Here is a 25,436-nt window from a genome sequence, read left to right as displayed (position 1 = left end):
TGCATGAGGTCACCCAGTGGGCTTCTATAGCCTAGCCATGAGTGCCCTAGTCCAACACTCAAGCCACTAAGCCAAGCTAGCTCTCATTTTTAATTATTTAATTATCTTTTTTTATTATGTACTCAACTGTATTCTTCTGATGCAGCTAGCTTCATTAAAATGCCTTGTTGGCTTGCAATATACCTATAGAACTCTGAGCAAGGCAAATGTTTAAAGTCGTACTTTACTAGCAACAACCTCTTGCTGGATCTATATTTAAATTATTCCTTTCATCTGTCCCTTATGCTGAAATTAAGGAGGGGGAACCCTTCCAACATTTGCATTGTGTCCTCAAGGAGCCCATTTATTTGGAAAAGTGGGATGAAGTCTATGTATACATAAAGAAGAAGTGGGGAGGATATCCCATTTATAAGTATCTGGGGGGGGGGGGGGAGAAATAAAGTGAGCAGAAATCAGAGTACCAGAGGATAAGACGATCATGTAGACATGGGAAAGGCAAGCTGATTAAAATATGGAAAAAGAACTATTTAAAGAAGATATGCAAATATGAAGAGTGAGTAAATGAATCGGTGAAAGGTTGGTTTTAGGAAGTATCAAATGTACTTTATGAGTGATTTGTTTGTTTTTCTATGTATTATTTGTTGTGTGTGTGTGTGTGTGTGTATGAATAAAATTTATTTTTTTAAAAAGCTTGTGAAACGGAGTTGTCCACCAGGAAGGGTGATATGATCCCAATTTCACCTTCTTCCCCCAGTGTTTGGAAGTTGCCCTAGGTCTCCTCTTCCTCCTCCTATGGCCATTGTAGAATCTTGCCTCATAGATGGTTCTTTGTCTCCATGCTCCCACCTTCACAACCTCCAGAATTACCATAGAAACAGAACTAAACAATTCCTACTGGCCATTCCTTACTGGACACTTCAACAGTGAGGAGGCCAGGAGGCCAGGTCTCCAGCCATTTATAAAAGAAACTGAGAGGATCTTTGGTTTCAGCATGGCAGGTAGGCAATGAGGATACCTAGATGTTCAGATGGACCATCAATTCATTTATTGCGGTTAAAACCTAGCGGTGGAAAAAGGTTTGGAGAAAGGATAAAGTCACAGGGCTAGCCTAGGGAAGGGGAAACTCTTGGAAACGGAAGGAGAAAAGGGTGACAGTAACTCAATAAAAGGGGGGGGGGTAAAGGAGATCCAGAACTAGAGGACACAGTGCTGCCCCAATAAGATTGGCAGGACTTAGGTTGACCAAAACCTTCCAGGTTCAGTAGGACCTTGCCTTGACCAAGAAGACAAGAAGTACTGAATCTCTATATGTTAAATTTGAGTGAAAACACCAAGAATTGAGAGGAAGAGGAGCAAAGACACAGCAGAACTAAGGGGGTTATCTTATTTATTTATAGCACAGGGGAAGTACTGAAGTGTCTTTGAAAGGTGACGGGAGGTTTGGAGGCCCTTGAATTTAGAAGACTGACAGTGTTGTGTCGTGGTTTGAGTGTTTGACTATGGCTCTGGAGACCAGGGTTCGAGTCCCAGTTCAGTCATAAAACCCACTGGATGAGCTTGGGCACGTCACTTGCTCTCAGCCTCAGAGGAAGGCAATGGCAAACCTCCTATGAACAAATCTTGCCAAGAAACTCTATGGCAGGTTTGCCTTAGGGTTGCCGTAAGTTGGAAATGTCTTGAAAAGCACACAACAACGGACTCATTGAAGAGTAGTTCTGATGTCAACTAATAGACTATTTAATTCAGATGCTGATTTTTACTCTTGTTTTGGTTTGAGTTGCATAACAGACATTAGACCGCCAGGCACTTTCAGTTCAGTTCAGTTCTAGCCAACTGACTGTTGCTCTGGAATCCATGTTGCATCAAAACATTCTCTGGCCTCCTAGGATCCGGGGGTTACTCTGGAATGATGAGGTGGTCCTAGTTCTATGGGGTCTCTTGGTTGCAAGATGGATCGACCCAATCCCCCTGGTTTATTTTCTCTTAGGATGGGTCTACACTATAGAAATACAGTGGGACCTTAGCATCCACTCAGGTTTGGTTTCCAGAATACCTTGTGCATACCAAAATCCATGGATGCTCAAGTCCCACTAAATGCAATAGCATAATCAATTGGTGTAGTTTAGGTCATGTGTCTTCTTATGGCTGATCAGGAAGGGCCACCATTGATGCGCCTGTCTTCTTCTTTTGTGTGTATTTCAGATGAGTCGCCAAACACACAGCCAGCCGAGGGTTCAACCCAAACATCTCAGAGCATCTCCTTTGTGGTGATGACCATGCCAAGAGAAAACGGAGGGCAAGCTCTTTGGAGCATTAGTGCAACTTCACCTCCATCACTGAGTGCCACTTCTGTCCAGGTTGAGTCCATTCCGCTGAACTCTGAAGAAGCCTTTAGCTCTGATTATGTGCCTCACCCTCAGCAGTAAAGAGCATTCGGGCTTCATTTTCCTACCCAAGCTGCACCTTATCTTTCCCTCCAGGACAGAAGGAGAAGACGCCGGCTTCCCAGGCCTATGCTTAGGATGTTTCCCTGTGAAAAGCTTCCAATAGTTGGACGTATCATAGAGCAGTTGTATGTTTGCCACCTTTATCCCGTACCCAGACTCCAACTGGTACTGATCCAACTTCCAAGACACTTTCCAGTTCAGCCAGCCCCCTTCCAGGACAAGACAGGCCTCTTTTTTTACTCCCAGGCAACTTTGGCCCCCATTCCCCTCGCAGAGGGAAATCCCAATTTGCAGGTGTTCCCCGTCCCACCTGTCCCAAACAACAGCGTCATTTCCCTTCTGGAAGAAGCAAAACCCAACCTTGTCCAGAGCCCTCCTGCGACCAGTGGACCTTCTGCAGCCTCATCATCAAAAGCCATGAATGTGAAAGACTCTGAAGGTAGATGCCTCTCTTTCTGGAAAATATAGATTAGGCCTGGGAGATGTGGGCTGGTCCAGGGGGTGCTTTCCTTCTGCTGAGACCTTCTAAGAGCCAGATAATTGATTGATTGGTTGTACTTATATCCTGCCTTTCTCCCCAAATGGGATCCAAGGTGGCTTAGAATAATTTTTAAAAGTACCCAACTAAAACATTAATCTACAAAAGTTAAAAAAGGAATTACAGTATATACTCATGTATAAGTCTAGAAATTTTAGTTTAAAAAATGACCCCAAAAATCTGAGTCGCCTTATTCACAGATCAAAGTACATACTGTACTTTAACTCTCATAAAAATAGAAACCATCCCCTGGGGAAACATAAGAGTGTAATCTTCCTGGAAGCACCAATCTTCCTCTAGTCTCTCATCCATCTATCCTTTAGTGTGAACAGAAACAGTTATGCATACTGCAATATTGTAAGCTCTTTGGCATTATTTTCCCTTGCTTCATCCTTTAGAGCCTTTAGTACATGACCCTAAGTCTTACTCTCGACTTATCCATGGGTCATATCAAAGTCCATCATTTTGGCCCCTCAACTTATACATGAGATCGACTTATAGTCAAGTATATATGGTAAATGTCAGCTTTATTACAAATATGATTTAAATGGCTAAAACACTAAAACATATTAAAACACAGTGTGTGTGTGTGTGTCTCTGTATGTGTGTGCATACACTGCAAGCCCTCCATATCTGTGGATTCTGCATCCATGGATTCAACCATCCACAGCTTGAAATTATTCCAAAATCATCATCATCATCATCCAAAAACAAAGCTTGATTTTGAAATTTTTTATGAGGGACACCATTATATATAATGGAACTTAAGCATCCAGGGATTTTGGTATCCATGGAGGAACTTACTCCCAGCCGATACCAAAGACTCACCACTTCACACACTGCAATAAGTATAGAAGGACATGGCTGGAAGAGCACTGCAAGTTCTGAAAAATAGGGCTGGTTTTCTGTAATGCAATTATAGATCCATAACTTAGAATTACTGATCAGTAACTGCTCCATATTCACTAACAATATGTCATCATGACTGTAGCAAGATCCCATGAATGCCCCCCCCCCCAATATCTACATAAGGGAGGTGTGGGGTTGGGAGTGACAAAAATCTCCGTAGAAAGGCATGTTTTCCAGCCTTGTCCTACATGCCTTTTTTGCCCTCAGAGCTTTGCCCTGATGGGCCTTTGCTGATAGATATGGGATAGGGAACTGGAATAAAATGGTTCTGTGTTCCTCTCTTTCAGCAGCAAGGCTCTCTTCTGGGGAAGAGCATTCCTGTGATGGAGGCCTCCTTGTGGACTCAGATGGGGCAAAGCATAAGGAGCAAGATGCTGGAAAGGTGAGCCAGAAGCCACATGGATCTCTAGCCAAGAAAGCATCTCCTCAACCTGACGGCATTTCTCTTCAGAAACCCCCAACACCTGCTCCGGAGCCTCAAGAAATCAAAGACATCTCGGCTGCAGAAAAGCAACTCAGTTCTAAAACTCACAAAAAAACAGATGATTCAAAACCATCTAAGATCAGCAAGAAAAGAAAAACAATGTCCACAGAAGGAGAGACATTACCAAAAAAGCCAAAGATGGACCCAGATAAGTCCCAGGTTCCTAAATCTCCAGAGCCACCACTGATCTCTTTGCAGAGTGAGAAAAAGGACCTTTGTTCTGAGAAACCAAGAGACAAGGAAGGAAATCTCCAAAGGAAAAAGCTGCCCCAGCAGAAACAAGGCGCCAAGGACAAGGCGATGGTGACGGCTGCTCCAAAGGCAAAGCCCCAAGACCTAAAATCTGAGAAAGGTTTGTCTAAGACTGTTGATCAAGGCAAAGAGAAGCCTAACGCTCCTGTCAGAGGCGTTCAAAGGAAGAAGAGAGACATGAAAATGGCAAAAGCAGAACCGCCCAAGACAATCCCCAAGAGCAGTCTGGCTCTGCAAATGATGGAGTCTGTCCATGTATTCTACCCCTTGGGGAAGAAGCTTCCAAGTGTCCGCAGGAAAAGGACTCACCCCGAAAAGAGGCCACTATTGGGAGCCATTGCAGAGAAACACCTGCCTATACTGGCCTTCTGGGGGGGGGGGGACGCATGGGGAAGCCACTGCCCAAAATACCACGGATCCCAAGCTCAAGATCAGTAGTGGAGCCACCAGGATCTTCCTTGCCTCAGCCAACCTTACCCAAAATGAAGCCGGCTCTGCCGAAACAGATGCCTTTCCCTTCTGTGCCATCACGGCCGTACGCAGGGACCTCAACCAAAGCCACACAGCTGAGGCTACCAGAAGCTCTCTGCTCCCAGTCGCCACAACGAGCAATAAGGAAGCCAGCCCTACTCAGGCCTGCCGACATACCCTTGTTTGCAACCCAGATACCTCGTCCCAAGCTGCTTTCTTCTCAGCCTTTCCAAACCAGAAGAGACAGAGTGCGCCACCCCAAAACAACAACTCTCTATTCTGGGCCAGCTTTGACCATGGAGAAGATTCGGAGGCCTACCTGCAGATCTTCCTCGCCCCCAGCCAGAAGAAGTGACCTTCTCCCTGTTGACCCTCCTCCATCTCCACCCTACAAAGGGGACACCTTCATCCCATGGAGGACACCCCCTCCTGACCTGGAGGTCTCCAAGCCCATCACGGAGGAGCAGTGGCCCATCCGAGAGAAGATGAAGCGCCAGGCCCAGAGGGAGAGGGCAGAGGCGGCCTGCTGGACCAAGCTGGGCAGAGAGAGGTTTAGGGAAAGGGAGAAAGAAATCGCGATTGCCAACCACTTCGGCTACCCTTAGGCTGAGGACTCTTAAAACTAAAAGAACTCTATTTAGGCACTGAATAGCTTCCCATCCTACAATTAGGGACACATTAGTTCATTTGTGGTCAACTGTCATCAAGTCAACTTCGACTTATGGGGACCCTATAAATGACAGACCTCCGAATCTCACCTTCTTTATCAACCACCTTGCTTAGGTCCTGCAGGCTCAGGGCAACCGTGATTGTCTATCCTTTCATTCATAATCTTGGAAAATTATCCTGCCTTTAGTTTCATTAGTATTTTTAAAGCATATTCGCATTTATTTATTTCCAATAAAATATATATTTTCCTATTTTTTATTTGTTGCCTTGATTGTTACCTTTAAGGTTACTTCCCATTGAAATGATAGTACCAGTGAATGTCTGAATTCGTGGCTGAGGTTGCAATCCAGGGCTTGCTTAAGTAGGAGTAGGTTCCATTGGCCTTACAAGAACTGATATCCATTATAGCAGTGCTTCCCAAACCTTGGTCCTCCTAGTGTTTTGGACTTCAGCTTCCAGAAGCCCCCATCAGTTTGGCCCAAAGTCAGGAATACTGGGAGCTGAAGTCCAAAACATCTAGAGAAACAAAGTTTGGGAACCACTGCATTATAGTATGGCTGAGTAAAGGTTCATTCCAGTGTGCAGGGATGGGAGGTGAATTTTGATCACTTGCCTTCAGTAGTGGGTTTCAAAAAATTATATTATTTCAAATATATATATAACATGATAAGCCAACAGGCTCAATTTGTTCCAGACTTTGCACTGTTGAACATTTCCTCTGGTTCTAATGCTCAGTTGTCACATAACTGGGTTCAATTGTACTTTTACCTTTAGCTGCTACATAGCTAATAGTACAGTAGTGGAAATCAGGAAATGTATTAAATGTCATTTCATGGCATGTAAGAATATGAGACTTTGCTCTATTGAAAAAGTTAACACAAACAATCAAGGAACTGAATGAAAGCACATTTTCTGCAGAGGGAGTTTGAATAGATGCAATTTTACACAGGAAAGTGAAGACAGTTAACCGTCAATGCAAATGTGAAAAGACTCACAAATTTGCATAGTACACTTATATGTAGACTAGCCGAACAAGTCCTGACCGCTCATGTCACACGTGGAATGATGCATTTGGTTGAAACAGACATTAATTCTGTGCGCTGGATCAAACAAAGTGCATTGTATGAATGTTTTACAACAGGGTTAGAATCATAGAATCATAGAGTTGGAAGAGACGGCAAGGGTCATCCAGTCCAACCCCCTGCCATGCAGGAAATCCAGATCAAAGCATCCTCAACAGATGGCCATCCAGCCTCCGTTTGAAGACCTCCAAGGAGGGAGACTCCACCACACTCTGAGGAAGGAGTTTGTTCCACTGTCGAACAGCCCTTACTGTCAGGAAGTTCCTCCTAATGTTGAGGTGGAATCTCTTTTCCTGCAGCTTGGATCCATTGCTCCTGGTCCTGTTCTCTGGTGAGATCATTTATAAATTTTGTGTATTTCACAAATCAGATTTCATATTTATCTTCTCAATGAAAGACAAAAAGTCGGCACGTAAAAGATCTCAGCTTAGTTGAAGCAAAGGCTAAGAGGTTCTTTGAGGTGTGACATTAGCACAGTGTGACTGGGCCAAGAAGGTCAAGGTGTTATCTTATTTTTAATGGCCATTTCCTTTGTAGTGGGACGAAAATAACTCCTCCGTTTCCTGCCAGGGACTGTGTTCCAGCAAACAGGGAATTTGCAGGCAGCTGGGATATTTTGAGAAGCACCCGGGGAAGTTTCGGAAGGTCCAGATTTCCAAGGAGCAAAGCCCAGGTTGCATCTGCACTGCAAAAATAATCCAACTTGACATGCCTTTAACTGCCATGGTTCAATGCTATGGAATTCTGGGGATTGTAGTTTTGTGAGCTAGTTAGCCTTCTCTGTCAGAGAGCTCTGGTGCCACAGCTATGAATCCCAGGATTCCATAGGATGGAGCCATGGCAGTTAAAGAGGTGTCCAACTGGATTATTGCTGCAGTATTGATGCTGCCTCAGCCATCGTAAACCTAGGTTGGAGCTTGGAAAGGTTGCTTGGGGGATTCTGGAAGCTGTAATCTAAAAGGAAAGTAATCTTTCCAAGCTCCAACCTAGGTTTATGATGTCTGGGGCAGCATCTGTATTACAGAAATAATAATAAATAATAATAAAATAAAACTTGTATTTTTATCCCTCTTTTCTGTGACAATCAAAGCAGCTCACAACATATTAAAATATTCACATTTACAACATTATGTCCCACATTCCCCCTCTTAAAACAGAATTAAACAAGCTACAATTAAAACATCTATTAAAAACACAATAAAAATACAGCGAGGACAGAGTGGTGGGCTAATCCATGATGTGGGGGGCGGTCATTCTGTGGCCGAGCGCTTTTATTCAGGAAAGACCTGCCGGAAGAGATCTGTCTTGACAGCTTTTTTAAAGCTATCTACGCTGGCAATTTGAGGGATCTCATCCGGCAGGCCATTCCATAATTTGGGAGCATTTGCAGAGAAGGCCCTCTGGGAGGTAGCAGTTAGTCTGGTTTTTAAAGGCTGCAATAGATTCCTCTCAGAGGACCTGAGGGTGTGGGGCGGATTATGTGGGAGCAGACGATCCCTCAAATCGGTTGGACCCAAGCCATGTAGGGCTTTAAAGGTTATAACCAACACCTTGTACTGTGCCTGGAAACTAATAGGCAGCCAGTGAAGAGATTTTAGGGCGGGTGTTATTCGGTCACTCCTAGTTTTTCCGGCATCTAGCCTGGCTGCCATATTTTGCATTAGTTGAAGTTTCCGGATTAGGCACAAGGGTAGCCCCATGTAGAGCGCACTACAGAAATCAAGTCGTGAAGTTACCCGTGAATGTACAACAGTTTCTAGGTCCTTTACTTCCAGGAAGGGGCGCAGCTGGCATATCAGCCGAAGCTGACAGCAGCCGCCGAGAGGTCTAGAAGCACCAACAGGGTCACGCTTCCTCTGTCAATGCCTAGAGGAATATCATCGGCCAGAGCAACCATGGCAGTCTCCACCCCATATCCCATCCTTGAAATAGGTCTAGATAATCGGTTTCATCCAAGATGAATTGGAGTTGAAGGGCAACAGCCTTCTTGATCACCTTGCTCAAAAATGGTAGATGGGAAACAGGCCTGTAGTTGTTCATATCCAGGGGGTCAACAGAGGGTTTTTTCAGGAGTGGTCTAACAACCGCCTCCTTTAAGCAAGTTGGAACACAACCTTCCCTAAGGGATGCATTGATGACATCTCTAAGAAATGCCATCAAGGCATCACCCCCCTGGATGGCCAGCCATGATGGGCAGGGATTGAGGGGGCATGTCGTCTTCTTCACATTTCCAAGGATCTTGTCCACGTCATCAGTAATCACGAACTCAAACCGATCTAGCTTAACATCAATAACAGTTTTACTGGACACCACATAATTCGATTCTGCCGCAAACCCGGCATCCAGGTCAGCTCTTATCTGAGAGATTTTATCTGCGAAGTAGTTGTTAAAAACATCACAGCAGGCTCTTGTCGGGTTAAGTAAAGGGTTCTGCACAGGTGGAACTTGGTGAAAAATAACAATTTACTTGAGATCCGTGTAAGTATGTGAATATCTGAATATATAAAATTATGTTGTGATAGATAAGATTTAAAAGGTATACAAAGAAAGATATGCAAAATAAATTAAATAACAAGAAATGTCAATGGTGGTGTAATTTAGGGGGTTAGATAGACTGAGATAACGTAATACGATAGACTGCGATATAGATTTCGACTTCAGATACATACGTACATATATATGATCAAGGATAAGGACCTAGAAGTATAGATAAGGAAATAAAGGAATAATAGATATAAAATAAAGTAAGGAAATATAGAAACCACCATTTTAAGACATATATATGCAAAACAATTAAAATTTTTATTATGAATAAGGTTTCTATAAAAGCCAGTATACATAAATATAAGAACCAACAGAGAGGAGTGGAAGTGATATATTTCCATGGTATTAGTATGTTTTATTTGTATGTTTGTTGTCTGATGAGTTAAGTTTTATGTTTATTGTTTCTGACTTTTAATAACAAATATATTTTTAAAAAATACTGATGTTCCATAATTAATGCTGTCTTTCACAGATTCAAGATATGAAATGAAGAATGAGAATGCTTCAATTAATGCAAAGGTTTATTGAATGTCCCTATAAGGGCAAGATACTTTCAAACCAACAATTTTGTAGCAGAAGTAGTATAAATGAAGACCTTTAAAAAATACAACAAAATATATGAAGGCTGCTTCTCCAAAAAAGTATTTTCAACCACTAACATTTGCACACTTTGTCCCTAATGTGGATTTTTGCATGCCTCTAAAAGTGTAACTTCTGAGAAAAACATTTTCCACAGTCTTTCTTTTCTATAGCTTCTCTTCTATATGAATGCTATGGTGTTGTGTAAGGTTGGTACCTTATCAAATCGAATCAAAACACTTGCCACACTCCTGGCATTTGGATGGTTTTTCTCCTGTGTGGTGGACCCTTTGATGTCTCAAAAGGTCTGACTTCTAAGCAAAGCGTTTTCCACACTGCTGGCATTTGTAAAGTTTCTCTTCTGTGTGGACTCTCTGATCTTCCATAAGGTGAGTTCTGAGGAAATCATTTCCCACACTCCTGGCATTTGGATGGTTTCTCTCCTGTGTGGACTCTTTGATGCCTGAAAAGTGTTGACTTGCAAGCAAAGCATTTTCCACACTGCTGGCATTTGTAAAGTTTCTCTTCTGTGTGGACTCTCTGATCTTCCATAAGGTGAGTTCTGAGGAAATCATTTCCCACACTCCTGGCATTTGGATGGTTTCTCTCCTGTGTGGACTCTTTGATGCCTGAAAAGTGTTGACTTGCAAGCAAAGCATTTTCCACACTGCTGGCATTTGTGTGGTTTCTTTCCTTTGTGGACTCTCTGATGTAAAACAAGGTGAAACCTCCAAGCGAATCATTTTCCACACTGCTGGCATTTGTATGGTTTCTCCAGAATGTCGATTCTCTGGTGAGCCACAACTTCTTCTACAAAGAAGAGGAAAGTCAGAAAATACTCATCTCAGCATCATGAGAGGAGAGGTCTCTGGAATCTACAATGGATCTAAGCAAGCTCTACTATGAAAAGAAACAAGCGAGATAAAGGATGTTTAGTGTTCCCTTTCCTTGCCCTCATAGATATTAGTCATAACTGCTACATGGAATACCTTAAAATGTCTCAAAACAAGGATTTGAGCTGGTTCCCACCAGTTTACTTGTTTAGTTGTTAGTTTTTCAGATTCATGGCTGCCTGACAATACTCTTCTAGCTGTTTTATGGACACCTCTTCTGGCTCTATTGAGGGCTTTCCCTGAGTTACTTTCCTGTCCAAACAGAGCTAGACTTTGGCCTTCTTCCCAAGAGGATACTGGAGGCCTCTCCAGAACATAGAAACACTGAAACACAGATCAAAAAGGCCTCAAACCTTGCTAAGGGATGTAATGAAGAGCATTGGGGCCAAAAGATATCAAGTGCCATGGTTCTTTCCTAGGATATCCTAAGATTTGCAGTTTAGCAAAGGGCATTTACAGTCATCAACTAGAGAGCTCTAGTGGCTCCGTAAAGTAAAGTACAAATCCCAAGATTCCCAGGATGTTGCTTTGACCATTAAAGTGGAACCATAGAGCCATGTATGTAGCATGCAAGGCCCCCTGTTCTGTAAGAAGGGCAATGGGTCCAGTTTCCTTTCCCAGAGAGGACACACTTCCATAGATTTCCATCATCACCTCATTCTACAAAGATTTTTGCTCCAGACCCAAGAGAGGCCCTTCCTCCTCAGAGAAGACTTCCACGTCTGGAAAGGAGATCTGCAACAGAAAGTAGCCCTCATCCAGAGACTGACTGAGCAAAAGGGGAGGAAGAACATGGAGCATCCAAATATGATTGATCCCTTCAGAATATCAACAGAGTGGGATATATTTTGATATCCTCCCTTCCTTTTCCTTGGCTCCCTGGATCTTCATGAATGGGGAGAGAGGGGAAGACAAGGCTGCAATCTTGGTCCCTGGACCTCTAGATTTCTCCTTGATGGAGACTGTGTTTAGCAATGGAGGCTCTTCCCTGGAGGTCTTCCCAATCTGCTTCAATGAACTGACAGAAGTCTAGGGCAGCCTTTGTAGTCTGTCTGGAGGTCAAGTTCTCTTTGGATCCAGGGCAGAGAACACTCCAGGGCCCTCTTCCCTTCCCTAGGAATAGAAATAGGAAGACCACTATTCAGTCATTAGGAATGGCTGCCTTTCATCATGGCTCCAAAACCAGGAGCCTCACTGCATCAAAATGGAGGACCAGTCCTGTCTCAAAGCCATGAGTGCAATGCTCTTTTAGGAACAGAAGAAGTCCTCCAGAGGACACTCTGAGGGCTGCCATTGGCTGGAATCTCAGTCCCTCCCACCATCCCTAGCTCTGATTGGCTGGAATCCCACATCCAACACAGAATGACATCACTGCTACGGAAGGCTCTCCTGACCAATCAGAGAGCAAGATAAAGGTCCTTCTGGAAGCTTCCGTGAGAAGGAGATATAAGGCCTGAGAGACCAAGAGACAGTTGGGGGAATTGTGTCGGTTGGAGATCGAGAGAGAGAGTTAAAGAGCGGATCTTGGAAGTCAGTCTCAGAATTGGACACTTAGGTCTATTTATTTGTTTTAAAAGCTTGCATGAATTGAATATTATATACTTACAAATATTGTACCTGAAAGATTCTTAATATCTTGTATGACTTATATTTCAGTTATATTTTGTTATTTATAGTAAATATCTCCTTGGAGTATCTTCTACTCAACGCTCCTTTTCCACGTGTCTTGGCTCAGTTGATGCTTGGGAAGATCAGTAAAGAAGTAGAAATAAGGTTCCTTAACTGGTCCCAGTGTAGGTTAAGGGAAACCCTTTTATAATTCACTGGATAATGGGATTTCAGGAATTTAAGGGTCTGCTGGACTAAAAGCCATGATGTCTAAATGTCTAATTAACAATTTGTAAGCCACTCTGATAGCCTTTTGGCTGAATAGAAAGGTATAAAATTATTATTATTATTATTATTATTAGTATTATTATTACTACAGGGCCGCAGTTTGGCTGCTTGGACCACCGGAGATCATCACAGTGACTCAGTTGGAAAAGCCCATCTCACTCCAGAAAATAAAGGTACTTGAGGAGTTTGTACTCTACGTCTTTCTGTAATAATAGCTACAAAACTGATAATAGCATTTGGGAAATTTAGTCTTTTAAAATCAAATATGGCAGATTTAAATGCTGCTTTAAAACCTCTTTCCATCTGCCAGCTTTGTGCTGGTTTTGGGGGAAATGAGAAAGTGTTGGGAGGGAGGGACTGCCAACAGAATTAGGAGATGCATTGCAGGCTATGGACAGTTTGTGGCCAAGTAAGGTCCAAAACACACGGCAGCAATAGTCCATTTTGAGAGCGCTTTAACTGCCCTGGCCCAGTGCTAGGGAATCCCGGGAACTGGAGTTTATTGTGGCACCAGAGCCCTCTGACAGAGAAGGCTCAATGTCCCACAAAACTACATCTCCCACAATACCCTAGCACTGAGCCAGGGCAGTTAAAGCAATCTCAGATTGGATTATTGCTGCAGTGTGTTTTGGACTTAGGTGACCCTTGGCAAGTCACACTCTCTCAGCCTCAGAGGATGGCAATGGCATCCCCTCTCTGAATAAACCTGCCAAGGAAACCCCATGATAAGTTTGCCTTAGGGTTGCCATAAATTGGATTAGACTTGAAGACACACATGAAGAACAGAAAAAAGTCTGCTATTATTACTCAGGTTGTACATGGGAATGGGAGTCAGTGTGGTACAGTGGTTTGAGTGTTGGGTTACAACTCTGGAGTCCAGGCTCCAGTGCCCCACTCCTCCATGAAACCAGCTGGGTCCCTTGGGCAAGAAGTCACACTCTCTCAGCCTCAGAGAAAGGCAATGGCAAACCTCCTCTGAACAACTCTTGCCAAGAAAACCCCAGGGAAGGCTCCCCAGAAGTCGGCAATCACTTAGAGCCACTCCACAAAAAAACTACAAAGCCTCAAGAAAGAGCCAGTGTGATTTAGTGGCTGGACCATTAGACTATGACCATGGAGCCCAGGGTCCGAATGCCCTCTTGGCCACGGAAATCCACTGAGTGACCTTAGGCAAGAAGTCACACTCTCTCAGCCTCAGAGGGAGGCACTTACTAAACCACTTCTGGACAAATCTTGCCAAGAAAAGCCTTCAATGGACTTCCCTTAGGGTCACCATAAGTCAGAAACAACTTAGAAGCACACAACGACAACAAGAGCAGTAACAGCAGTAACACAAGGCAGCTTGGGAGAAAAGAAGGAAGGAAGGAAGAAGGAAACTAACAAAGAAAGAAAGAAAGAAAGAAAGAAAGAAAGAAGACTTGGGAGTTGTAGTCCCCTGTTGAGAGGGATTGGAGGGGCTTTACTGCAGGGCAGGACCAGTGTTGGTAAGAAGCCTTGAACTTATTTCCCGGCATGTTTTACCAAAATCCATGGAATCCACCCCATATTACACGGAATATTCAGTCAAAATCCCTTGAAAGTTCCCGTAATGTTAATAATAATAATAATAATAATAATAATAGGATTTATTTATATTTTTATTAATATGGTGGATCTTTAGCAAATAAATGTAAACCTAATTGAATAAAAATAATTGTAACTTATTTCAACTCTCAAAATTACCATTGGACCAAACAAAGAATCTTTCAGTCCTTCTAATACCTTTAAGATACTTATTTGGACATGAAGGGGGGCCAGGAAGATTTATGCAAAATAGAAACGTGTTTGGCTGCAACCACACTGCAGAAATAATCCAGTTTGACACCCCTTTAATTGCCCAGGCTCGGTACTATGGAATCCTGGGAATTCTCGTTCTGTGAGACATTGAACCTTCTCTCTCAGCAAACTCTGGTATGATAACAAACTACAATTACTGGGACTTCATAGCACTGGGCCATGGCAGTTAAAACGGTATGAAACTGGATTGTCTCTGGAGTGAAGATGCAGCCTGAGTTGGTTCCAAGACACACTGCAGAAATAATCCAGTTCAAGACCACTTTAGCTGCCGTGGCTCAGTGCTAGGGAACCCTGGGAATTGTAGTTTTGTGAGAAAGAGCTCTGGTGCCACAATAAACTATAATTCCCATACATCTGAGGAAGTACGCTTAAGTCTAGGAAAGCTCATGCTGCCAACTTTTCTTTTAGTGAGTCTCAAAGGTGCTACACGATCTATCTATCTATCTATCTATCTATCTATCTATCTATCTATCTATCTATCTATCATCATCATCATCACCATTATTATTATCATTATTAAATTCAAATGCAGCTGAAAAAGTGGACTTAAATTGGCAATGCTGATATACTGTAGAGACTTTTTCTCTGGGGCTGTGATCTGGAAGCGTGGAGGCAATTCCCTTCTCAAATCAGGGAATCCTGGGAATTGTAGTTTGTTGTGACATGTATGTATATATACAGTATATGTATGTGTATATATGTCTCTCTGTGTGTGTGTGTATATATAATGTGTGTATATGTGTGTCTGTATGTCTCTCTCTCTCTCTCTCTGTGTATCTGTGTGTGTTTATGCATGTTCAACTGAGGACTCAGAGAAGGTTCTAGAACATAGTCACAAACAGCACACAAAATGGCTGCCAGAACACAAAATGGCCGCCAGTGTGGCTGGGGCTCCAGGGTCCCTCAGTCCCTCCTGCCTTGTTCCATATTAACTGCAGGAGGAGCCTGTGAGGGTGGGGCAGGGGGCGGGGCCTCCCAGCTCCTCTGCTCCCATTGGCCAGATTAAAGAAGGGGAGGAGCTTCTGCCTCTCTATTTAGCTCTGCACGCGGAAGAGTGAGTGAGAAGGGGACAGAGAGACAGATGGAGGGAAGGAAGGAAGGAAGGAAGGAAGGAAGGAAGGAAGCAGAGACAGAGACAGAGACAGAGACAGAGACAGAGACAGAGACAGAGACAAGGAGGAAGGAAGGAGGCAGAGAGAGAGGGGAGAGGGAGCAGAGGGACAAGGCCTGGAAGTGGTAGGTTTCACTACTGCACTGAGGCCTCCAAGTGCTGAGCCAGAGGTGGCCATTTTGTGTTCCAGCGTCCATTTTGTGCTGCTTGTGACTGTGGGGAATAATATTCCGGAACCTTCTCTGAGGCCTCAGTTGAACAGAGGCCTCTCTTTCTCTCCTGAGGCTCCAGAGTCAGAAGGAGGCCAGGCTCCTTGGGCCAAAAGGAAGGAAGTGTGTCCCTTTGTGCCTCTGGCCCTCCATTTTGGGGAGAAGGAAGGAAGGAAGGGGCCAGTGGGGGTCTGAGGAAGGGAGGCAGGGACTCAGGGTCAGTGGGGAACCTGGGCTTTGGGGACTGGAAGAGAGAGTTGGGAAAGAGGCCCTAGCTGGGGAGGGTCCACCGGTCCTTGCCTCCCCCTTTGGAAAAGGAGACCCCTCAGCCCCCTGGACTCACTCCTGCCACTCATTCCTAGAATGGCTGGGACTCAGAGGAGTTTCCTAGGCATTGCCACCTTCTGCCCTCCATGGCCATTGGCACTGACCTTTTCCCATTGCCTTCCCTCCCTCAGCCCTTGGACCTCCTCCTCCTTCGCACTCAGAGCAACCCTTCTCTACGGCTGAGGAGACGGACTCTGACCCAGGGAAGCTCCGGCCATAAAGGACTGCAGAAAAGCTCTTTCTGGGGCTGCTAGCATTTGTGTCTTTGTACTGAAGGTAGGCCTTTATTCCTGGAGATGGAAGAGGACCTTTGTTTAAATGGTTCAGTCCAGGATTGTGTGGAAGAGTTGCAGCTGAGAGACTGAGCCCATGCTTTGCAGGCATAAAGCCCCAAATTCAGTCTCTGGCAGCATTGTCTTCCCAGAAAGTGGAAGTGAGATTTCCAGACCCCAGACACATGGTCCTTTGTGTGGGGAATATATGTGTATGTGTTGTTTACTAGAGCTTTGTGAGGTATTTGTTTTACTGGGTTTATAAAATGAATTTACATATGTCCTCTCTTCCCAAAAATAAGCATAATCCAGGATGCAATCTTTAATCTTAAACCTATACATTTATAGAATTTTATTGTATCAAGTGGTGTGCATACCTTTTAAAAATATACAAAAAGAAGTGAAAATGAATGTGATTTTGACAATGGGTCTGTTCAGAAACACTGCACACAAATATACATATAAGGATTTCTGGATGGCCTCAGCAAGCAGAGAGAGGAGGTGCACACCTCATGCCCTATCTATGACTGACAGACAGAAACACAGCAGTTAAACTTAGATGAACACGCTCATTTGTAATAATGAAATAACTATTTTCACCAGTGTCAAAATGGGGATGGGGGCATGATGAGGGGAGGCTGTGAATCAGATCCGTAAAGTAGTGCATATCTTATCCAGTCCAGGAGCTAGATCTTCTCTTCGTGGGACATAAAACAGGTCATCCTCCTCCTCCTCTACATGAAAGAGTAGTCTAATTCTCATCCGTGACTTTGAAACAGCATTTCTTCATTTAAAAAAAACTGAGGTGGTATGAATCCTGTTGGTTAACCCTAGAGATTAGACCCACTGAATCCATAAGTGACTGGCGAGTCAACCTATAGGTAAATCCAACTGATTCAGTGATTCTCCTCTGATCAGTACAAAGCATAGTATAGGTTCGAGGTTAGGATTTAGTCCTGCATGTGTAAATCAGGTGCTCTCTTCCCATCAGCTCAATCCTCTGATGCCCCCCAACCCTGGGAGGAGGGCATGATACAATGCAAGGGGAGCAAGAAGAGAAGAGAGAGCTCCTTTCCTGCCCTGCCTGACCAGGGTCCTCTCTGGGGGATGGAGGGCAACTGGTTTGGGAGAATGAGGGGCCACTAGGCCACACAGCCTGACTCAGCAAAACCCTCCACGCTCCAGTGTTGTTCTGGGTGGAATGAGGCTAAAACTGGCCATTCACTGACCCAGGTCCTACCATAGAGTTGTGGATGCCATCCTGCATGGCCATTCCATGCCTGCTGAGAGTGTCGGGTGCGAGGTATTAGAGAAGCATCCAGCCGTGTTTCTGTAGCCAGAAGCAAAATGAAGACATCTTCCTCTGAGGACCACTGGGTACTTCTGGAGATGATGCACTCATTTCACATCTAGCTACAGGGACGTAGACAAGGCCCTTTCCAATTCCCCATCCCCTAATCCCCCACCACTCTCACAAGGCATGGAATAGCTGTTGTGTAGGGGAACTGCAGTGAATCTATGCTAGGTCCAGGGGGCTTTGTTTGGTGCAGAGGGAGGAAGGGGATACCCACCTCTGCATCGGCCCAAAGGAGGCATATATAACCTGCGCATGTCATCAGTAGGATGCCGTTCTCTGTGTCTTTGAGCGCTGCTGGGTTTCTTACCAAGCCTACCCTAACCCTGGTCCCTTTTGTCAGGAACTTCATCTCGGCCTCTTCGTACACGGCTTTGGGCCTCTCTTTCTGGAAGTGACCCAAGTACAAGACCACCAGGACCCCTGCCCACCTGATGGCCGACACAGAGGCCAAGCGGAGAGAGTTGGGCTCCAAGAGAAAGAGGATGCAGAGGTACAAGAACTCTTTGGTGAGTCTAGGTTCTTGACTATTAGTTTCATCTGTGTCACTGCTGGGCCAGTTCATGAAAGCAAGCGGAGAACATACTCTCCCAATTTAGCAGAGACAGTCCTGGTTAATCCTATGTCACCCTGCTTTTTCAGGGACTTTTAAAAATACCCCATTGATCTCTCCTCCTCTCACTTTCCCCCTTCTCAGCTCATTTCAGTTCCTGAGTGCCATTCAGTTTGCAGCCCATCAACTCAAAAGTGGGGAGAGGAGAGGAAAGAAGGAGGCAGGATATGCCCTTCCCAAGAGGCTGAAGCAAAAGCAAACTGATGTGCCCTTCCTAGCTTGTGTGATCTTCCTCATAAACAACTTTGGCCATCTTCACCCCCTTCTGGATTCCTTGTCCATATGTGTCTTGCTTTTCCAATCTGTGAAATGTTGAGGGATATGGGAGAATGTCTCTGGATCTAAATTGGGGGTGGGCCCAGTGGCCCTTATTTAAAATGACGTTTGCCTCTGAAATTTGGCAAGAAATATCTAAATGCACCACAATTCTTTGGTGGCTAAATGTACTATATGTGCTGGGATAGTGAGTATCCTAATCCATCCTCAATATCCCAGCCAAAATTTAAAGTTTATTTCCTGGACTGATTTCTGAAGTGATGAAATACTAATATTTGGGATGCACCATGTGCTTTCCTCCCCTTTTGTTTAGTCACTCTCTGGATGAGGGCTATTTTCTATTTCAGGTGACCTTTGCAGATGTGGCAGTATATTTCTCCGAGGATGAATGGAATCTGTTGACAAAGAAACAGAAACATTTGTACAGTTATGTAATGATGGACAATTATAAGAATGTGGCTTCTGTAGGTAAGGAACCTGAATCCATGGCTCTTTCTATAAAGACTGAGGGTCCTTTTATCCTATACAGTGGTGCCTCGGGTTACGAAAGTAATTCGTTCCGCGGCCACTTTCGTAACCCGAAAAGCCTTCGTAAGCCGAATTGCCATAGGCGCTAATGGGGAAAAGCCGCGATTCCGTGCGAAAAAGCCGAAAAAAGCACCAAAAGTTTTTTCGTAACCCGAAAAAACATTCGTGACCCGGAACAATAATTCCCTATGGGATTTTTTCGTATCCCGAAAATTTCGTAACCTGGGTATTTCGTATCCCGAGGTAACACTGTATTATTATGTTTCTATGGTTCCACTAGAATAATAGAATCATAGAGTTGGAATAGACCACAAGGGCCATCCAGTTCAACCCCCTTCTGCCATGTAGGAATACACATTCAAATCACCCCCAAGAGATGGCCATCCAGCCTCTCTTTAAAGACCTCCAAATGAGAGAACTCCACCAGACTCTAAAGGAGTATATTCTACTGTCAAAGAGCTCTTACTGTCACAAAGTTCCTCCTAATGTTTAGGTGGAACCTCTTTCCCCATGGCTTGCATCTATTCTGGTGTCGCCTTTTCTCTGTAGCAACAAAAAGCAAGCTTGCTCCTTGCGCAACATGACAACCTTTCAAATATTTAAACTTGGATATAATATCCACTCTTTATCTTCTTTTCTCCAGGCTAAACATAACCAGCTCTTAAAAGTGTTCCTCACAGAACTTGATAGTTCCCAGACTCTACACCACTTTGGTTGCTCTTCTTTGGGCATGCTCCAATTTGTCAACATCCTTTTTGAATTGTGGGGCCCAGAACTGGACACAGGATTATTCCAAGTGAGGGCTGACCAAAGCAGAATAGAGTGGCACTATTACTTCCCTTGATCTAGAAACTATTCTTGCATTGATGCAGCCTAGAATCACATGGGCCTTTGTAGCTGCCGCATCACACTATTGGCCCATGAAGAGATGAAAGGGTGACACAAAAATCCCTTTTTCTCTAATGTTTCTTTTCCAATCTGAGCTTGCTTAGTTCCATGGTTGATTCCAGAGGACCTTTATTACCTGATTGCTGGAGTCTGGGGAGGACACCCCCAAGTGCTATGCTTTTAGGGGAATTTCATACTTAGTTCAAAGGAGAGATTGGGGCAACAGGGACCTCAGTAGTTCCGGACCCCCCCCCCCCCCCGGCATTAGACAAATTCCGTATATTCCCGAGCCCTATTTAAATGAATGAAGCGCCATTAACCCTTATGAGGCATGCCGGCCCTTTTCCCAGTGTGACTTTTAGTGTATGCTGAAATCCATGTAAGGCATGCCCGCGTATGACGCAGGTGCACTCTACACTCAGGCACACATATATAGGTGTTCACGCACAAAAACAAGAACTAGGTAACAAAGGTGGGACTGGAGATGTTAGGCTTTGCTAATGATAATACATAACCTAGACAGAACTTGATTCCAAGTGCTGACAGTCCAGAATGGTGAGAGAAATCAGTAACTCTCATGGCAAGTGTAGCTGGCAAGTGTACTGAGGTGTTTAGCAATGTAAACCAACAGAGTGTCTGTCTGCAACTGGACTGACGCTAAAGAACAGCCAGTTGGTATATTTATACTGCAATTGTTGCTAGTGGGCAGAACTTGAGTTTCTATAAGGTTTAAATCGTTTCAGAAAGTTTCCTGGTTGGGGAAAATATGGTCCAAAACCAAATGGAATAAAATGGGTGCTTGGTACAAATACCTAAGACATAAGGGATTAGCACCCCGGTTCTCAGGTCCTTCTTGGCTCTGAATTCCAGTCCCGTTCACAAGCTAATGTACAACGCAATGTGAGCACGATGCTCCCAGATGCAGCTCAACAATAACATAGCAGAATATGGAAAGAAATTTCCAGATACAGGTGTTGGTAATGCACTGACCACTTTTCACACTTAAAAATAAGTCACAGACACAGTTGATTTCATCTGAATCTTTGGAGGTTTTTTATCTTGAGTTGCAAAATAAAAAATATTTGCAAGCTCTCCTCTCTGACTTCCATCATGTTCACTGTCTCTTGTATAAACAAATACAATTAAATCCTATCCACAGCAATCCACATGTGACCTGTATACTGTATTGGTTGTGATTCACTTCCTGATGCCACACTATGAAGCGTCCTCTGCAGTTAGCTTGCATCATGCCATGTGCTCTGACTCAGCACTCTCTGGCCATCTCACAGGATATGATGCCACTTTTCAATCAAGATATTTTTACGCATGTTTAAATGAATATTTATTCAACAGTCTGTATGACTATCTGCTTCTACTGATTACCTCAAGGTAGTTCCCCACAATCTCCTCTTTGCCAGCTCCTCTGAGTAAGGATATAATCATTTCATGGATTTGGGGCACCTGCACCAGAATCATGCTCAGGTCACCCACTCCAACTCTATTAATTTAATCTCAAATAGGGAGGCGTGAACGTAGGGCTAAATGTTGGGCTAACACTTTCCTCTCTTAACTCTGAATTTCAGTATTATCTGTCATTATTCTTCTTTACAGAAGAACTTGTCAGTCATGAGAGAGTCCACACATCAGAGAAGCCATACAACTGCCAGAATTGTGGGAAACATTTTACGTACAAGTCTATCCTTGTCATGCATCAAAGAGTCCACACTGGAGAGAAGCCATACAGATGCCAGCATTCTGGGAACTGTTTTTCTCGGCAGTCAACCCTACTGACACACCAGAGAATCCACTCAGGAGAGAAGCCTTACAAATGCCAGCATTGTGGGAACTGTTTTTCTCGGCAGTCAACCCTACTGACACACCAGAGAATCCACTCAGGAGAGAAGCCATACAAATGCCAGCATTGTGGGAACTGTTTTTCTCGGCAGTCCCACCTACTGACACACCAGAGAATCCACTCAGGAGAGAAGCCATACAAATGCCAGCATTGTGGGAACTGTTTTTCTCAGCAGTCCCACCTACTGACACACCAGAGAATCCACTCAGGAGAGAAGCCTTACAAATGCCAGCATTGTGGGAACTGTTTTTCTCAGCAGTCTCACCTACTGACACACCAGAGAATCCACTCAGGAGAGAAGCCATACAAATGCCAGCATTGTGGGAACTGTTTTTCTCGGCAGTCCCACCTACTGACACACCAGAGAATCCACACAGGAGAGAAGCCATACAAATGCCAGCATTGTGGGAACTGTTTTTCTCGGCAGTCCCACCTACTGACACACCAGAGAATCCACTCAGGAGAAAAGCCTTACAAATGCCAGCATTGTGGGAACTGTTTTTCTCGGCAGTCCCACCTACTGACACACCAGAGAATCCACTCAGGAGAGAAGCCATACAAATGCCAGCATTGTGGGAACTGTTTTTCTCGGCAGTCCCACCTACTGACACACCAGAGAATCCACTCAGGAGAGAAGCCTTACAAATGCCAGCATTGTGGAAAATCCTTTTCTTGGAGGTCAGGCCTATTCAATCACCAGAGAGGCTATGCAGGAGAGAAGCCACACAAATCCAAGCAGTGAACGAACTTTATTTTTGTAAAGAAGGAATACAAAAATCTTTTTTCAATCCAGCAGTGCTAAGAAAAGGCCCTCATGATTTTATTTGTACGGTTTTTATGTCCATATGTCTGTTTATGTTATATTTTGCTAAGTTTAGGTTTTCATTGCTACTAGTATAGATAATCGCTTTGGGTTATAAATTTGGCTGGGGATTATGGGCTGTGGTTTAGGTAAGTTAGATGGGGGACTGGGATTTATTGCAGCTAGCTAGAATAGCAATGATAGCAATTCAGAATTTGTGGGATGTTGGCTGAATAAAGTTGGGGACCGGTAGCAACAGAAAGAGAACTGGCTTCTTCGAATGTCTGGGGCGGGGAGAGATTGTGCGTGTGAGAAGGATGGCAAAGTGGGGCTGGTTAATAGTGGGGGATAGATGATGGTAATTGTAGGTGGGGGCTAGGTTTGGTAGAAGGTGGAGTTTTAGGTTTTGGAGTTTCAGTATATTCTTTGGTTTGGGGAGGGAGTTCTGGCTTAAACACTGAATTTCTGGCTGTGTTTTCAATAAAGGTCTTTGTTATTTCAACACATTGGACTCTTTGATGCCCAGAAGTTGTGAATTTGCACAAAACTGACCCTTTCTTCTCCCCTCAGTCCTCAGCAACATTCCCAGCCATAAGAACAGCAGAGGCAAACACACATACATCTATATATATCTATATCTATATACATACAGTATACACAGAGAAGCTATTTCCAAAGCAGAGTCTTCCTTTCTTGCCTTTCCTGGGCACCACTGTGGCCTCTTCAAAATCTCCTCAAAAGAAGGAAAGGAGGGAGGAATAAGGAAGGAAGGAAGGAAGGAAGGAAGGAAGGAAGGGGAGGCTGCTGAACCCCCGGCGCGCTCCTTCCCTTCCCTCAAAGGCTGCCAGTGGAGTAAACAGCAGCAGCAGTAAGGCCCTGGTGATCCCTGCACATGATCAAAAGGGGCCTTTGGATGTATGTGCGCATGCGCAGTCTCAGATTTTAAGGCAACTATTGACGGTGCTGAACCATATCCCTCAAACTCAGCATCTGAGAGGGTATTAAAACTGAGAACAGGTCGACATGGAAGCCAAGACCCATGATTGCTCCTGCATTCAACTATGTTCCAGACTGCAATCTGCCGTGTCCATTGGACCTCAAGGGGAGCCACCGAGAGCCAAACAAGCTCCCTTTCTATAGCCCTGTCCTGGGTTTTCCGTCGGGGTCATTGGATTCCATGGTAAAAGGCCTGGCAGGAAAGTAGCTGAGGCTTACCTTCGCCAAAGTATAGTTTCCTGCTTGTTGGAATAAGCTTTCAAGCACTCGCCGATGTGGTCGCCTATCTCAACAGACAGCTGAGCATAAGATTCTCCAGTTCTTCCACCAAGTGCCCCTTGCCTGGGTTGTCCAGATCTTGTATGGCCTTCCTGACTGGCTGCATCTTCTCTTTGCACTGAAGAGGGGAACAAACAGAGAGGAGCCATGTGAAAGTGAAGGGTTGGAGGGAAGGTGGGAGGAATTTTTTTAACTTGCCTATTGCTTTGGACAGCTAAGTAAAGAGGAAAATCAGCTCATCTAAAATGTGATGCAGGAGAAGAGTTCAATAGATACTCTTTTCTGCATGTTTTCAGCATGATAAGAGTGGCAGAAAACGTACAATGTCAAATGTTTCCTGGTTATATACTCTTCCTCCTCTTCTTCCTCCTGTTCCGCAATGGCTATGGGCTCACTCCCATCTGCAACGTAGACAGGGCCCTGTGGTGGGTTCCCTTTATCTCCAACTTTGGCCTCACTGTCTTTGGCCAGTGAAAGAAGAAAACTGGGCAGATTAGTCCTAAAGCAAAATTAGGGATGTGACAAAATCAGGGATCTGACCATTGAAAGAAAGGAGGGGAAGAAGGTGTGACATTGCCTTGTTGTGGTGCTGCTGCTGGTGGTGCTGGTGTGTCTCCAAGTCATTTTGGACTAATGGAGACCCAAAGATGCTTTTGTTGATTCTACATTTTGTATTCTAAGCCACCTTGAGACCCACCCATGGGAGAAAGGTGGGATGAAATGTAGTAAATAACACAACCATACAGTTCAAAGATCATACAATAGGAATTAATAAGAAGGATGCTTTCAGGTGAGATCAACCAGTCCAACTTGTGATGCCTTCACAAAGCAGGAGTAGGTTCCACTGTAAGAAAGACAGTACTCAAAACACTAACACAAAATAGGAAACAGGCAAACTAACCCAGAGAAATGCTCTTCTCCTGAGTTCTCTCCTCCTTCTCTCAGCCTCAACTGACTCAACTCCCACCTTGGCCAAGATTCTCAGTTGCTTCCAGGGAAACCAACCAAAGAAACACATTCTCCTTGGTTCCATCTGACCACTTCTCCATGAGTCCAATGACATGGGTTGCATTTCTCTTAATAGGATGATTTCAACTGCTTTTTAACATTTCACAATCAGCTCTCAGTATCCACAGATTCTGCATCTCAATATATCCCCCAAAAGCCAGCCTTGATTTTGCCATTTTATGCAAGGCACATCATACTACAACCCCATTGTTTGTAATAGGACTTGAACATCCAGGGATTTTGGTTACTAAGTGGGGTCCTGAAACCAAACCTCAGCAGATACTGAGGTCAAACTGTAAATAATGTTCAAATTCCACC

At 44.2% G+C, this 25,436-nt stretch overlaps 1 protein-coding gene across 1 annotated transcript in view; it reads left to right on the top strand.

Moving 5' to 3' along the window:
• Nucleotides 1-22,838, top strand: part of LOC149285004 (uncharacterized) — a 40,740-nt gene extending 17,902 nt beyond the window's left edge. Inside the window, exons 3-4 of the mRNA XM_089495922.1 lie at nucleotides 11,830-11,834; nucleotides 21,803-22,838. Of these exons, the coding sequence (XP_089352048.1) occupies nucleotides 11,830-11,834; nucleotides 21,803-22,775 (978 nt within the window). The 3' untranslated portion in view covers nucleotides 22,776-22,838. The remainder of the gene's footprint in view (nucleotides 1-11,829; nucleotides 11,835-21,802) is intronic.
• The last annotated feature ends 2,598 nt before the right edge of the window (nucleotides 22,839-25,436 follow it).

This window comes from Sceloporus occidentalis, unplaced genomic scaffold, assembly GCF_023333645.1.
Source record: "Sceloporus occidentalis isolate IW3139 unplaced genomic scaffold, rSceOcc1.0.p SCAF_86, whole genome shotgun sequence".
NCBI classification, from domain to species: Eukaryota; Metazoa; Chordata; class Lepidosauria; order Squamata; family Phrynosomatidae; genus Sceloporus; species Sceloporus occidentalis.
The sequence above is the reverse complement of the archived record's forward strand: the minus strand, read 5'-3'. Positions and strand labels throughout refer to the sequence as shown.